The following is a 14,499-nucleotide window of genomic DNA, read 5'->3' on the forward strand; positions in this document are numbered from 1 at the left end:
AAGCGGGTTAACTAGCTGGTTGTACAAATGGCCTATGTACTGCCAATATGGAGAGGTGGAACACAGTGCAAGTTACTAGTCATAACAAATGAAAACTTACTAAATCAGTACAATCAATCTAAAAAAAACCAAATTATTCGCCTAACTAACACTGGCATGTAGGGGGTGGGATAGAAACGGTAAGCAATTGAATCTAAAATCCAAATCCCAAGGCTTACAACATGCAAGAGGGCAATTTTAGGAAATAAAGTGCTATGTAACTGTTCTGCCACTATCACAACTTATTAAATTGAAAATCTATTACTGTGCACAACAAATATTATTTCAATTAATATTCCTACTTTAGATGGTGAAGGTACATAGTACCAATATCCCCTTCTTCTAAATGGGTCTACCATACTGGTGATATAATCATTCTGATGAGACAGGGCACGTCTGAGAGCTGCAATTTCATCCAGCAAGTTTTCAATGTCATTAGTATTATCTGAAAGGAAAAAAAAAAAAGACAAAGCTGGGAGCTCAGAAATAGACAGTTTTTTGATTTTGATAACTTTAACCCACAATCAGTCTTCCTCAGAAGTCATACGCAAATTGTTAATATTTGACTACTGGTATTTTGATTGTGAAAATTTTATGATTTTGATGATTGTTATGGGTGCTGATCTTAAGCTACATGAAAAAGTTCTTCATCAATATGGAAAAGTGAACAGGAGATTAGAGAAATCAACATGGTAAAAGGGTATTTTGATCTAGTCCCTTACCTGCCCGGGCATGGTCCAATAGGTGCTTTAAACGCTCAGTTTCTGCCTTTTGCCTTTTCAATGTATTGCTTAGTTTGTCTATCTCATATTGTTGAAAATCTGAAGCAAATGTCCCTGCATCAGCTCTCTCCTTCTCATCGTGGATCTTACATGAAAAAGAAAAAAAAAAAACAAGATGACATTGCAGCCATTCAAATACTACACATTTAGGGATCCTTTTACTAATGTATGCTAAGAGGTTTAGCGCATGCTAAATGTCACGCAGTCCACTGTATGCCTATGGACTGCATGGCACTTAACGCACACGAATTAGTTAGCACATGCTAAATCTATTAAGCACTCCTTGGCAAAAGGACCCCTTAATTAACAAGTATCTGCTTTCAACACTCCTCACATACAATATTATAAATTGAAGTGCTTTTAAACATTTTCAATACATTGTAATTAACCTGACCCATTATTTAATGATAGGATGCCTATCATGTAAATTAGAGACTACGATGTAAAGCAAGACACTTCAGGTTTGTTGTTCTAATCAGGCATTATAAGGATAAAACAACAATCACTAGGGTGTGTAAACTGGCTGCCTGAAACTTGCTCTCACTCAATGAATGTAATTTTATAGCCATTTTCAAGTGTAGTACATGGGCTCTCATCAAATTATGTCCTGCCTCAAAGTATGCGGAGTGCAAGATGGTACCTACTTTCACAGTAGGCATGTACAGGGGTAGAGTTCGGGCAGAACACGAGAAGCTGCAATGCGCATAAATATTTTATAAAATATACACCAATATTTACATATCCTCTTGAACAGGCATAATGTCCACATCTTTAAGTCTCATATAAAGAAGGTTATTCAGAAAGCTTATTATAGGCCAAGATTATTGAGACATCTGAAGAAACTGCTCTCTGAAGTTAATTTTCGAACTGTTCTGCAGGCTTTGGTGCTTACAGTGTTGGATTACTGTAATTCTCTGTACATAGCCCTCTCGCAGTCAGCAATTCATTCCCTGCAAATAGTGCAAAATTCTGCCACCCGATTCTCGGCTGGTTTGTCAAATTTTGACCACGTCTCTCTGGCTTTGAGGGAGTACTAGCAAATCAGGTTCGAGGCTATGACTCTGATTTTTAAAGCTTTGAGGGCTGACGCTCCTCCCTCACTATCCTCTTCTTTTAGCTTCTATCAACCCTCTCGTAATTTGTGTTCTATTGATAACCGTTTATTGGATATTTCATCATTTAAATATGTTAGGCTTGAGGCTAATTGGTCTGCTATGCTTCAAACTGCTGACGCCTCAATTTGGAATACCTTGCCAGTGGTAATGCAAGTGGAGTCATCAATTCTGCAATTTAGGTAACAGCTAAAATTGCTCTTTTTTTATTCAGGCTTTTGGAGTTGTGTTGTAGGAGGCTGCTCATTGTCAATTTGTTTAGATGCTGTTTATGTTCGCATTTGAGTATGTATTGTTTTTGTGTCCATGACTGTGTACATCCCTGTACTGTACACTGCCTAGGACAATTTGGATAGTGTGGTTTATAAATACTTTAAATAAATAAAAACAAATATCTTGTATGGAGTCTATACTGCTGCTGGATTTGTGTTAGTACTTTATAAAGTCGTAACACAAAAATATCTAATAATGGATTGCAAAGTACTTTAACCAAAACTATAATCATGTGAGGTGCAACCGAAACCCTAATGAGAAAAGGGAAAAAGCCTCTGAACCCAACCTCCACCTAATATAATTATTTTCAAGTATAACGGTGAAGGAAATCACATGGGTTAGCTATCTTCATCGGCATAAATAAACACCTTGACTCTTTTATTCCAAGTTGCTAAAACCTCATAGGAAAGACAATTAGCGGATCCAGGAAGGAAGTGAAAATATTACTTAACTTAGACTTCTGAGTGCAGGTAGACAAAAACATATGTAGTGAGTCAATCACACCACTTATGTCACATAAGTGCCTACGCCTTTTAATAAAATTGGACCAAACTAGGCGCCTTTCTCCTCACTTAACCCAGGGTATACAATTAGCTTGATTGGGGTTAATTGTATAAGGTCAAGGTTTCACAAATCTCAGAAGCATCTTTTGCATAGGATTAAAAAAACATTATACACAACTTTTATTTCAAATCTGCGCACATAAATTTCCATGAAAATGTGCCTGCACAAAAGTTTACAGGTATGTTGTACCCATGACAAATTTCAAAGGGATAGCACACCTGTAATTTTAATTTGGAACAAAGTCTGCATATAAAAGTACCTATGGTCTGGAAAATGGCAAACCACCCCCTAATGTTGCTCAAAACAGGGTCATTAGAAAGTAATAAAAAAAAAAAGCTTTCAAAAGGGAGACTAAATTGGAAGCAAAGAGAATCTCCAGCGAAGCCTTTTCTATAAAGGGAACGGGAAGAGAACTTAAGCCATGAAAATCTTAGAGCTTTAAGAGCTTAATAATCACCATTTTAGAAGATATTGGCCCAGAAGATCATTTGAAGATAGATAAATGATGAAATGCGGACGTAGGAGCTTTAAAGCTGCAACACCCTAGAAGCTAAATGATACTAACAACCATTAAAATCAGGAGAAAATTAAATTTGGAACAGAACCTGAAAGGGAAGGAACTAGGAATGTATTCTCCTAAAAGAGAACAAACCCTTATGTACCCAACCTGGGACTGAGGAAAGAATGGAATTACAGCATTAACTAACCTTGAACTAAGATGAGGAAGATGGACTAAGAACAAAATGTCAACATGTTACTGGAGTAAATTTGAATAGGAGGAGACTACATTATATTTCACTAATAATAACCTGTGAACTTCCTGTGAAGGGGCAAGAACTTTCTTGGACCAGCTGGGCAGCCCTGGATCCTTCTAAATTATGTAGGAAGCTCTTCCCATTAGAAGAGAAACAGGATTTCAACTAGTTACTGATTGTTGAACTTTTGGTCACTCAGAAAAAGTAATACCAGTCTACCGCTAAATTAAGACCTCTTGGCTGTATAGTAATTAACGTAATATTTTTTCTGAGTGACATAAACGTTCAACCAATCAGTGACAAGCTGAAATCTGATTGGGCTACAGAAGAAGAAGTGGAAGCGGATGACTGCTCTGAGAAATTGCTGCATAAGTGTGCATATTCTGTTCTGAGAAATGAAGAGACTAAAAAATTGTTATTAGAAGAAATGACTTTAGTGAATGCATTATTTTTGATATTTTTTGGAGATAAATTTCAAACTAGTGCAGCTTAACAAATAGAAAAAGAAATACTGGGAGGCTTTTTTAAGCCGATGATTGAAAGAAGGGAGCATAAACATTTTATTGAAGCTACCCAGCTATTTCTGAGGCTTTTTCCTCCCAGCAGTAATTACACTGTGAAATGCTAGCCACTGTCAGGAGGAACTGATTATCCAAGTTATAAGCACTGCACTGAAAGTTAAGTTTTACATTTTCATAATACTGAAGAAGCATTTGTCACATTTTAAAATTATCTAAAAAACAGGAAGGTTTTAGGCCGATGACAGAGCACAAGGGAGCACTACAATAGTACCGATTATCATTCTGATGCTTTCCCTTCCTGATATATAGAAGTTTCTCACAGCCCATATACCTGTGACACTGAATCTGGTGGAATTTTGATGCATTTGACATGATTTGCTATTTCTTAAACAATCACAACCTCCTCATGCATAACTTGTGAGAATAAATACTATCTGCCCTGTAAAAGGCAGAAGCTATATCATTAAAAAGCATGCTATCACTCTTGATGAAATAATGGTTTGTGATTACAATGAGACAGCACAATGCAAGGGGCATCACAGCTATTAATCTTACCTGCTTCTCTTTTTCCTGTACAATTTGCTGCAACAATTCTATCTCAGATTCTGCTTTACCTAGATCGCGAGATGCTTGAGCAGCCTGAATGCAAAATCTCTCCACTTCCTGCATTTCCTGCAGTATAAAAGCAGAAGAAAATAATTCCTAAGGTTCAGTGCAATTTGATCAACTGACAAAGAGTAACATTTTCCTGCTGCAGGAACTAGATACCCACTGTATTTTAATGATTATACAGTGTCCTAAAAAAGCAGTTCACAGTACCGGAATTTTCATATCAACACTATGGCATGTAAGAAAAATGATTGCAAAATATTTCTACAATGTCCTTTTTCTTACAGCACAAAGAATATTAGAACTAAACACAGACTACTGTTTTGAAACAGTTGCTATATTACACTATACTGAAAGGCCTTTGCTAATCAGTGTCAGGTGCTTGAAACACGAAAGCCCTGGCCTAGGCAACCACAGGCAATCCAATGCAAAATAAGCCGATTCCTTACATGTGTCTGGAACTATTCTATGGAAGGTATGGCATTTCTTATGCACTGAAAAGTACCTGAACTCTTTCGTGGTTGATTTGCAGGACAGTTCCATGAAGGGATTTCAGCTGCTCTTTGGCAACGGATAGCTCAGCAGTGGCCAGCTTATCAGAAGCTGCCACAGCTCTCTTCAAATCCTTTAGTTCTTTATCAAGGCCAACCAACTGCATTTGTGCCTTAGCATCTTCTAATTGTCTCTGAAATATGGACCGAAATATACACAATAGTAAGTTTAGCTATAACCCTGGACATGAAAGGCTGCTGGTAGCAGTAAAATGCCTACTAATTGTTGTATGACAGCATAGGTGCATGTTTCCTGATATAGATCACTCCAGATCAGCTAGAAAAATATTGGAGACCTCTTGTCCTTAATGTTTACCACTTGTTGTCCCCTACAAAAATATTTGCCTTTGTATGTTTACAGCAAACCTTTTATATGTACTCTCTCAACTCTCAGTCTGCTCACTTTATTCTCCACATCTTTCAGTTCGGTGAGGAGTTTATCCCTCTCTTCATCAGCTTCCTGGAGCTGCTGGTCTGTCAGGTCTTGTAGTTCATCCATGCCCTTCAGTTTCTCATGCAAGCGCTGAATTTCATTCTCCAGTTGATAAACTCGGGCTTCATTTTCTCTTTTTTCAGATTTAATCTATGATTGAAGCACAGCATAATGTTAAAAGCAAATCTATAGAGTGCATTTATGGCTTTAATCCAAATATTTTATGTCAAACACTAAGCTAGGTTATCTCTTTTGTGCAAACAAGGGTAGAGGCAAACCATTTCTGTCATTCTGTAATATATTTACTTGTATTTCCATTGAATTTCTACTGCTGATTCTCTTTGTGTTCAGTGAAGAGGGCTCAGAACAATTTTCCAAAGGGCTTTTTTTTTTCCTTTCTAATTCATTACTGTCTGCCAGGTATTCATGTGACCCTCCCAGGTAAAATCTAAGTAAGGGGTTCTTTTACTAAAGGGATGCCACACAGCAAATGGGAACTACAGAAAGCCTAACGCGACCTTAGGCGGTAGTTCTGTCCCCAGTGCACGGCATTTCCAGTGCTACTGGAAATTCCAGAAAAATATTACTGCATGGCCATTTCTTTTTTCGGGCTTTTTACCTGCTGCGGTAAAAAGAGCCTCAGCGCTCAGCTTAGTAAAAATGCCCCTTAAAGAACAATGGCCATGAAACAGAAGGGGGGGGGGGGGGGGGTATGGCTTCACATGGCTTTTTTCTCAATTGCTCCCAATCCAATTGGTTTAACTAGTGGAGCAAAAATCAGAGTCCAGAGTAATCTTGTGGTTAGAGCACTGGTTCAACAACCAGGAAAAGCCAGGTTCAAATCCTACTTCTGCTTCTTGTGATCCTGGGCAAGTCACTTAATCCTCTATTGCCTCAGGTACAAACCTTACTAACCTAGGGAAATTAATACTTAGTATACCATAATGTAACTCATCTTGAGCTATTACTGGAAAAGTTACAAACTAAATCCAAATTCAAATAAATCTGGATGTCACTGCACATTACTAACCTGCCCTCTCGTCTTCTACTAAGGGGTCAATGCACAAAGCATTAGCATGGTTTTAACCCAATTTTACCAGCTGATCCATGCTCAAATGGTTTCAGCGCAGGTATTAACTCACGCTGATACCATTACTGCAGATCGCATTAACATGCATTTAAAAGCATGTTAGTACGGTCATTAATTACTCCGCAGTAATGCTAAAAAAAAAAAAAAAAAGTTTCTCATAAGCATTTAGAGCAGAAAACTTTTAGCCAGGACCAGGGCAGGGCAGAAGGGTTGGTTGAGAGGAGAGGTGTCTAACATGCCCTTCTCTCTCCAGCCTCGACCTACCCAAACACCTCCCGTGCCCAGCTTAAAAATTCAGGCCCTCCTCCCGCAGGCACTCCCTAATGTTATTTTTAAAAAAGCTCTGGTGGTCTAGTGGACTCCATCCCCTCGTCCCAATAAAATCCTTGGTAGTCTAGCAGGACCCCCACCCACGTCAAACCTAGCTGCCCCCAGCCCCTGTATCTCAAAGGAGGCATGAACAATGCCAACTCATTCATGCCTCTGGGCACCGCCATCTGCAAAATGTGGCGCCTCACCCCACCTCCCCAACCTGGGAAGCACTGGGCGGGGCCTGAGTACCATACAAAGAAGCTTATCTCTTCATTTTGCAGAGGGTGGTGGCAGGAGCGACAGGGCACAACTCCTGCCTCCTTGGAGGTACAGGGGCTAGGGTGGGCTAGTCAGGGGTCCTGCAGGTCCACTAGACCACCAGGGTTTTTTTTTTTTAAACATTAGGGGAGGAGGGTCAGGAGGGGGGCCAGGGTCTACGAGAACACCGGGCATGTTTGGGGAAAGGGGGTTTGTGTATGTGGGGTTGGGGGTGGGTGCCGCTAGACACCAGGGATATATTTGGGCTGGGCAGGAAGAGTTGTTGGGTTGGAGATAAAGGGCTGAAGAAACATGCCACAGCATGCTTGTGTTTTTGTTTCTTTTTTTAAAATGTCAACTTTCCTGTAGGTGCTTGAGCACTGCTCAGGAACTGACAGGAAAATTGACATTTAGTGCTGAGCTGCAAAATTACTGCTGTGATTTTAATGCAGCATTAATTTGCATGTTCATTACCTTGAGCATGCCATGGCAATTTTTGTGTATAAATTTCATGGCAGAGTGAAGACTCTATTGTGAACCTTTGAGCATTGGCCACTAAGGATTCAACAGAGATAGCTATAACCTTGGATACAAAAAGAGAACTGTCAAGAAACAAAGTCTAATTTATTAGACTTTTCTCCTATTCTGTGTCAATGAGAAAAATAGCTTAGTGAATCATTTGTGGGGGGGGGGGGGGGGGGGGGGAACAGACTAAAATAGTATTTACTATGCTGCCCCAGTACAGAACAACTTAGAAAACCAGCAAAACACTATATTTATACATCTATCGTGATAGCTAATGATACTTCTCTATGTCTTCAAGCCTCGACAACCCAATTCTTGCTTTCATACTTATAGAAACATGACATTATGATTTCTATACACACTTTACTTTTACTATATCTGATAGAATGCTTCCTCAAAAAAGTCTGAAGCATGGTACAGACTTAAACTTCTAATTAATAGCCCCTACACATGAGGTAATTACCCAAACAAAATAACCAAGTCTTCAACTTCTTCTTAGTAGAATATACTCTATTCAAGCACAAATCCAACCAGTAAATCGTTCCATAGTTTAGGACCTATCACTGAAAAAGCAAGTTGGCACAAAGATTGCAACCAAATCTTATTCAGGGCTTGAAACAAAGATTGCTGTTAAGAACACAATACATATACTGGTTTAAGTAACTAAATTACAGACCTCAAATACAATAAGCCATCACAAAACAAAGCCCCCCCTCAAAAAAAATTAAGAACAGAATCCTAAACTTAATTCAAATGTAGCCTCACCAAGACAGGAATAATGCACAATCAGTTTCATCAGATGTAGGGGAAAAAGAAATATGGATTGCATTTATAGGATATGTGCATCAACTGTTCTTCTGCAAGACAAAACCCACTGAAACACTAGACTTATTTACTGATAGTGCTTTGCAGTACAAATGTTGCATCAACTCTCAATAAAAGAAAAAAGTAGAACCTCACCTTTTCATACAGAAAAGTCTCTTTACAAGAACTTCACAAAAATTATACATATTTAAAATGCTTTATAAACTATAATATAGAAATATAGAAATTCAAATGTAAAGAAACCTACAAAATGCAAATGTTCATTAGAATAAATAAAAACTGTAAAACAAACACAACCAAAATAATAAGACAACAAAACAATTATAAAACATCCCTACAAACTTTTTCCCTCAAAACCACAAGAAATCCGAGATCCCAAAATACAAAGTTAAAACAAACAAAAATGACCCCCCCTGTTTACTAAGCTGTGCAAGCAGCTGCCGTGCGGGAATGGGCTGTGTCGGCATCAGTGCACAGCAGCCACTAACGCAGCTTAATATACAGGCGGATTAACTATCTCAGAAACTCATGTTACAACAAATGGCACAGATCTTATGCTGATGTTTCTATAAGTACTGAGATCTGAAGTCTCACATCAGAGGATGTAAGAGACCCAGGATCTAGAAAGACTAACGGAGAGCTCTTTCATCCCTACAGTTAGCCTTTTTGCTTGTATCACCTCCCATAACATAAATATAACATAAACCAATAGCTGGTTTAATATATGTATTTTAGGCTGGATATGACTTAAGATACTGTAGGCTGTTTAAAAAAAAAAAAAGGTCTCATGGGTGATCACTGAGGATGCAGAATGCTACCATGTTATTTCTGTCACTAACCCCTCACTGCTTTTACACCACACGGCAGTGCCAACACAGCCAGCATTAACACACTGGCAGCCACTAGCGTGTCTTTGTAAAAAAAAAAAAAAAATGGGGGGGGGGGGGGGGGGGGGTAAATGAGCAACAACAATTATCCATGATACATGACATTTTAGTTTATTTGAAAAAATTTAATTGCTCTACACAGACATCTTACCCTTGCTTCTGCTACTCTGTTACAGGCCTTTTTATACTCCTCTGGGGCATTTCTCAGTTTATCATGTAGTGAAGCTATTTCTTCTTGTAAGTGTATCTGTCTTTCTTGTGCTGCTTCTTTCTCCTGTTGAGAACTGTCAAGGATTTCTTTGATCTGCTTCTGTAGTTCTGCTAGGTTTTCCCCTAAAATATCTGATGCATTATGGCATCTGGAGGTTAAAAAAACAAAAACAAAAAACAAACACACAAATTCAGAAAAAATATATTCTATGAAGGTTGTAGTACCCTGAAAGGCGGTATATCAAGTACAGAATAAACAATATTAGACCAACATAAGACATATATATTATTTTATGTTTACTTCTCGCTGATCTATGTCCTCCAGAAGAGTTGCAACAGGTTTTGTTATATAACATCTACTACGTATCATTCCATCATGATGCTGTACATGAGCTTTTGAGATCATAAGGCTACTTTATTCACATAAGATTCAGCAAAGGAAATAATTTGGACTCTCCAGAGCTGAGAAGTCAAGATTGACATATTAATTAATTTTTTTTTAAATCATGCCTCTGTTGATTGAAGAGTTCTCAAATCATCACATTCAGATATAATTTTATTTAAACCTTGTTTATTAAGCAGGCTGCTGGTGGGTCTGGAACAGTATTTCAGATACTGCAGTACTTCAAAAGCATTGTGAGGCTGCTGCTAGAGGCTGCAGCAGCCAGGGATCGATAAAGGTAGGCTCAGAAGCCTATGGGGGTCACAGGGCTCAGGTCTCTTTATATTTTCTTGGGGAGGGGGGATTATGAAGGTCTGGGGGGGTGAGAGGGGGGAAGATTGAGACATGGGCAGATAAAGCGAATTCTACATACCTGTAGAAGGTATTCTCCGAGGACAGCAGGCTGATTGTTCTCACTGATGGGTGACGTCCGCGGCAGCCCCTCCAATCGGAATCTTCACTAGCAAAGGCCTTTGCTAGTCCTCGCGCGCCGATGCGCACCGCGCATGCGCGGCCGTCTTCCCGCCCAAAACCGGCTTGTGCCGGCCAGTCTCATATGTAGCAAAAACCAAGACAAAGGAAGACACAACTCCAAAGGGGAGGCGGGCGGGTTTGTGAGAACAATCAGCCTGCTGTCCTCGGAGAATACCTTCTACAGGTATGTAGCATTCGCTTTCTCCGAGGACAAGCAGGCTGCTTGTTCTCACTGATGGGGTATCCCTAGCCCCCAGGCTCACTCAAAACAACAACCATGGTCAATTGGGCCTCGCAACGGCGAGGACATAACTGAGATTGACCTAAAAAATTTACCAACTAATTGAGAGTGCAGCCTGGAACAGAACAAACAGGGCCCTCGGGGGGTGGAGTTGGATCCTAAAGCCCAAACAGGTTCTGAAGAACTGACTGCCCGAACCGACTGTCGCGTCGGGTATCCTGCTGCAGGCAGTAATGAGATGTGAATGTGTGGACAGATGACCACGTCGCAGCTTTGCAAATTTCTTCAATAGAGGCTGACTTCAAGTGGGCTACCGACGCTGCCATGGCTCTAACATTATGAGCCGTGACATGACCCTCAAGAGTCAGCCCAGCCTGGGCGTAAGTGAAGGAAATGCAATCTGCTAGCCAATTGGATATGGTGCGTTTCCCCACAGCCACTCCCCTCCTATTGGGATCAAAAGAAACAAACAATTGGGCGGACTGTCTGTTGGGCTGTGTCCGCTCCAGGTAGAAGGCCAATGCTCTCTTGCAGTCCAAAGTGTGCAGCTGACATTCAGCAGGGCAGGAATGAGGACGGGGAAAGAATGTTGGCAAGACAATTGACTGGTTCAGATGGAACTCCGACACGACCTTTGGCAAGAACTTAGGGTGAGTGCGGAGGACTACTCTGTTATGATGAAATTTGGTGTAAGGGGCCTGGGCTACCAGGGCCTGAAGCTCACTGACTCTACGAGCTGAAGTAACTGCCACCAAGAAAATGACCTTCCAGGTCAAGTACTTCAGATGGCAGGAATCCAGTGGCTCAAAAGGAGGTTTCATCAGCTGGGAGAGAACGACATTGAGATCCCATGACACCGTAGGAGGCTTGACAGGGGGCTTTGACAAAAGCAAACCTCTCATGAAGCGAACAACTAAAGGCTGTCCTGAGATCGGCTTACCTTCCACACGGTAATGGTATGCACTGATTGCACTAAGGTGAACCCTTACAGAGTTGGTCTTGAGACCAGACTCAGACAAGTGCAGAAGGTATTCAAGCAGGGTCTGTGTAGGACAAGAGCGAGGATCTAGGGCCTTGCTGTCACACCAGACGGCAAACCTCCTCCACAGAAAGAAGTAACTCCTCTTGGTGGAATCTTTCCTGGAAGAAAGCAAGATACGGGAGACACCCTCTGACAGACCCAAAGAGGCAAAGTCTACGCTCTCAACATCCAGGCCGTGAGAGCCAGGGACCGGAGGTTGGGATGCAGAAGCGCCCCTTCGTCCTGCGTGATGAGGGTCGGAAAACACTCCAATCTCCACGGTTCTTCGGAGGACAACTCCAGAAGAAGAGGGAACCAGATCTGACGCGGCCAAAAAGGAGCAATCAGAATCATGGTGCCTCGGTCTTGCTTGAGTTTCAACAAAGTCTTCCCCACCAGAGGTATGGAGGGATAAGCATAAAGCAGACCCTCCCCCCAATCCAGGAAGAAGGCATCCGATGCCAGTCTGCCGTGGGCCTGAAGCCTGGAACAGAACTGAGGGACTTTGTGGTTGGCTCGAGATGCGAAGAGGTCTACCAAGGGGGTGCCCCACACCTGGAAGATCTGTCGCACTACACGGGAATTGAGCGACCACTCGTGAGGTTGCATAATCCTGCTCAACCTGTCAGCCAGACTGTTGTTTACGCCTGCCAGATATGTGGCCTGGAGCACCATGCCGTGACGGCTTCCTGACACAGGGGGCGAGATCCGGTGCCCCCCTGCTTGTTGATGTAGTACATGGCAACCTGGTTGTCTGTCTGAATTTGGATAATTTGGTGGGACAGCCGATCTCTGAAAGCCTTCAGAGCGTTCCAGATCGCTCGTAACTCCAGAAGATTGATCTGTAGATCGCGTTCCTGGAGGGACCAGCTTCCTTGGGTGTGAAGCCCATCGACATGAGCTCCCCACCCCAGGAGAGACGCATCCGTGGTCAGCACTTTTTGTGGCTGAGGAATTTGGAAAGGACGTCCCAGAGTCAGATTGGACCAAATCGTCCACCAATACAGGGATTCGAGAAAACTCGTGGACAGGTGGATCATGTCTTCTAGATCCCCAGCAGCCTGAAACCACTGGGAAGCTAGGGTCCATTGAGCAGATCTCATGTGAAGGCGGGCCATGGGAGTCACATGAACTGTGGAGGCCATGTGGCCCAGCAATCTCAACATCTGCCGAGCTGTGATCTGCTGGGACGCTCGCACCCGCGAGACGAGGGACAACAAGTTGTTGGCTCTCGCCTCTGGGAGATAGGCGCGAGCCGTCCGAGAATCCAGCAGAGCTCCTATGAATTCGAGTCTCTGCGCCGGGAGGAGATGGGACTTTGGGTAATTTATCACAAACCCCAGTAGCTCCAGGAGGCGAATAGTCATCTGCATGGACTGCAGGGCTCCTGCTTCGGACGTGTTCTTCACCAGCCAATCGTCGAGATATGGGAACACGTGCACCCCCAGCCTGCGAAGTGCCGCTGCTACTACAGCCAAGCACTTTGTGAACACCCTGGGCGCAGAGGCGAGCCCAAAGGGTAGCACACAGTACTGGAAGTGACGTGTGCCCAGCTGAAATCGCAGATACTGTCTGTGAGCTGGCAGTATCGGGATGTGTGTGTAGGCATCCTTCAAGTCCAGAGAGCATAGCCAATCGTTTTCCTGAATCATGGGAAGGAGGGTGCCCAGGGAAAACATCCTGAACTTTTCTTTGACCAGATATTTGTTCAGGGCCCTTAGGTCTAGGATGGGACGCATCCCCCCTGTTTTCTTTTCCACAAGGAAGTACCTGGAATAGAATCCCAGCCCTTCTTGCCCGGATGGCACGGGCTCGACCGCATTGGCGCTGAGAAGGGCGGAGAGTTCCTCTGCAAGTACCTGCTTGTGCTGGAAGCTGTAAGACTGAGCTCCCGGTGGACAATTTGGAGGTTTTGAGGCCAAATTGAGGGTGTATCCTTGCCGGACTATTTGGAGAACCCACTGATCGGAGGTTATGAGAGGCCACCTTTGGTGAAAAGCTTTCAACCTCCCTCCGACTGGCAGGTCGCCCGGCACTGACACTTGGATGTCAGCTATGCTCTGCTGGAGCCAGTCAAAAGCTCGTCCCTTGCTTTTGCTGGGGAGCCGAGGGGCCTTGCTGAGGCGCACGCTGCTGACGAGAGCGAGCGCGCTGGGGCTTAGCCTGGGCCGCAGGCTGTCGAGAAGGAGGATTGTACCTACGCTTGCCAGAAGAGTAGGGAACAGTCTTCCTTCCCCCGAAAAATCTTCTACCTGTAGAGGTAGAGGCTGAAGGCTGCCGGCGGGAGAACTTGTCGAATGCGGTGTCCCGCTGGTGGAGCTGCTCTACCACCTGTTCGACTTTCTCTCCAAAAATGTTATCCGCACGGCAAGGCGAGTCCGCAATCCGCTGCTGGATTCTATTCTCCAGGTCGGAGGCATGCAGCCATGAGAGCCTGCGCATCACCACACCTTGAGCAGCGGCCCTGGACGCAACATCAAAGGTGTCATACACCCCTCTGGCCAGGAATTTTCTGCACGCCTTCAGCTGCCTGACCACCTCCTGAAATGGCTTGGCTTGCTCAGGGGGGAGCGCA

General features: G+C 42.9%; 1 protein-coding gene across 2 annotated transcripts in view; it reads right to left on the bottom strand.

Moving 5' to 3' along the window:
- CNTRL (centriolin) overlaps positions 1–14,499 on the bottom strand; it is a 152,379-nt gene that overhangs the window by 72,705 nt on the left and 65,175 nt on the right. For both annotated transcript variants that reach the window (XM_030207567.1, XM_030207568.1), the window contains 6 exons: positions 9,688–9,895; positions 5,610–5,789; positions 5,161–5,340; positions 4,602–4,718; positions 762–906; positions 342–484 (listed from right to left, as the gene is read on the bottom strand). In XM_030207567.1, the coding sequence (XP_030063427.1) occupies positions 342–484; positions 762–906; positions 4,602–4,718; positions 5,161–5,340; positions 5,610–5,789; positions 9,688–9,895 (973 nt within the window). The remainder of the gene's footprint in view (positions 1–341; positions 485–761; positions 907–4,601; positions 4,719–5,160; positions 5,341–5,609; positions 5,790–9,687; positions 9,896–14,499) is intronic.

The sequence above is a fragment of the Microcaecilia unicolor genome, chromosome 6, assembly GCF_901765095.1.
Source record: "Microcaecilia unicolor chromosome 6, aMicUni1.1, whole genome shotgun sequence".
In the NCBI taxonomy this organism is placed as follows: Eukaryota; Metazoa; Chordata; class Amphibia; order Gymnophiona; family Siphonopidae; genus Microcaecilia; species Microcaecilia unicolor.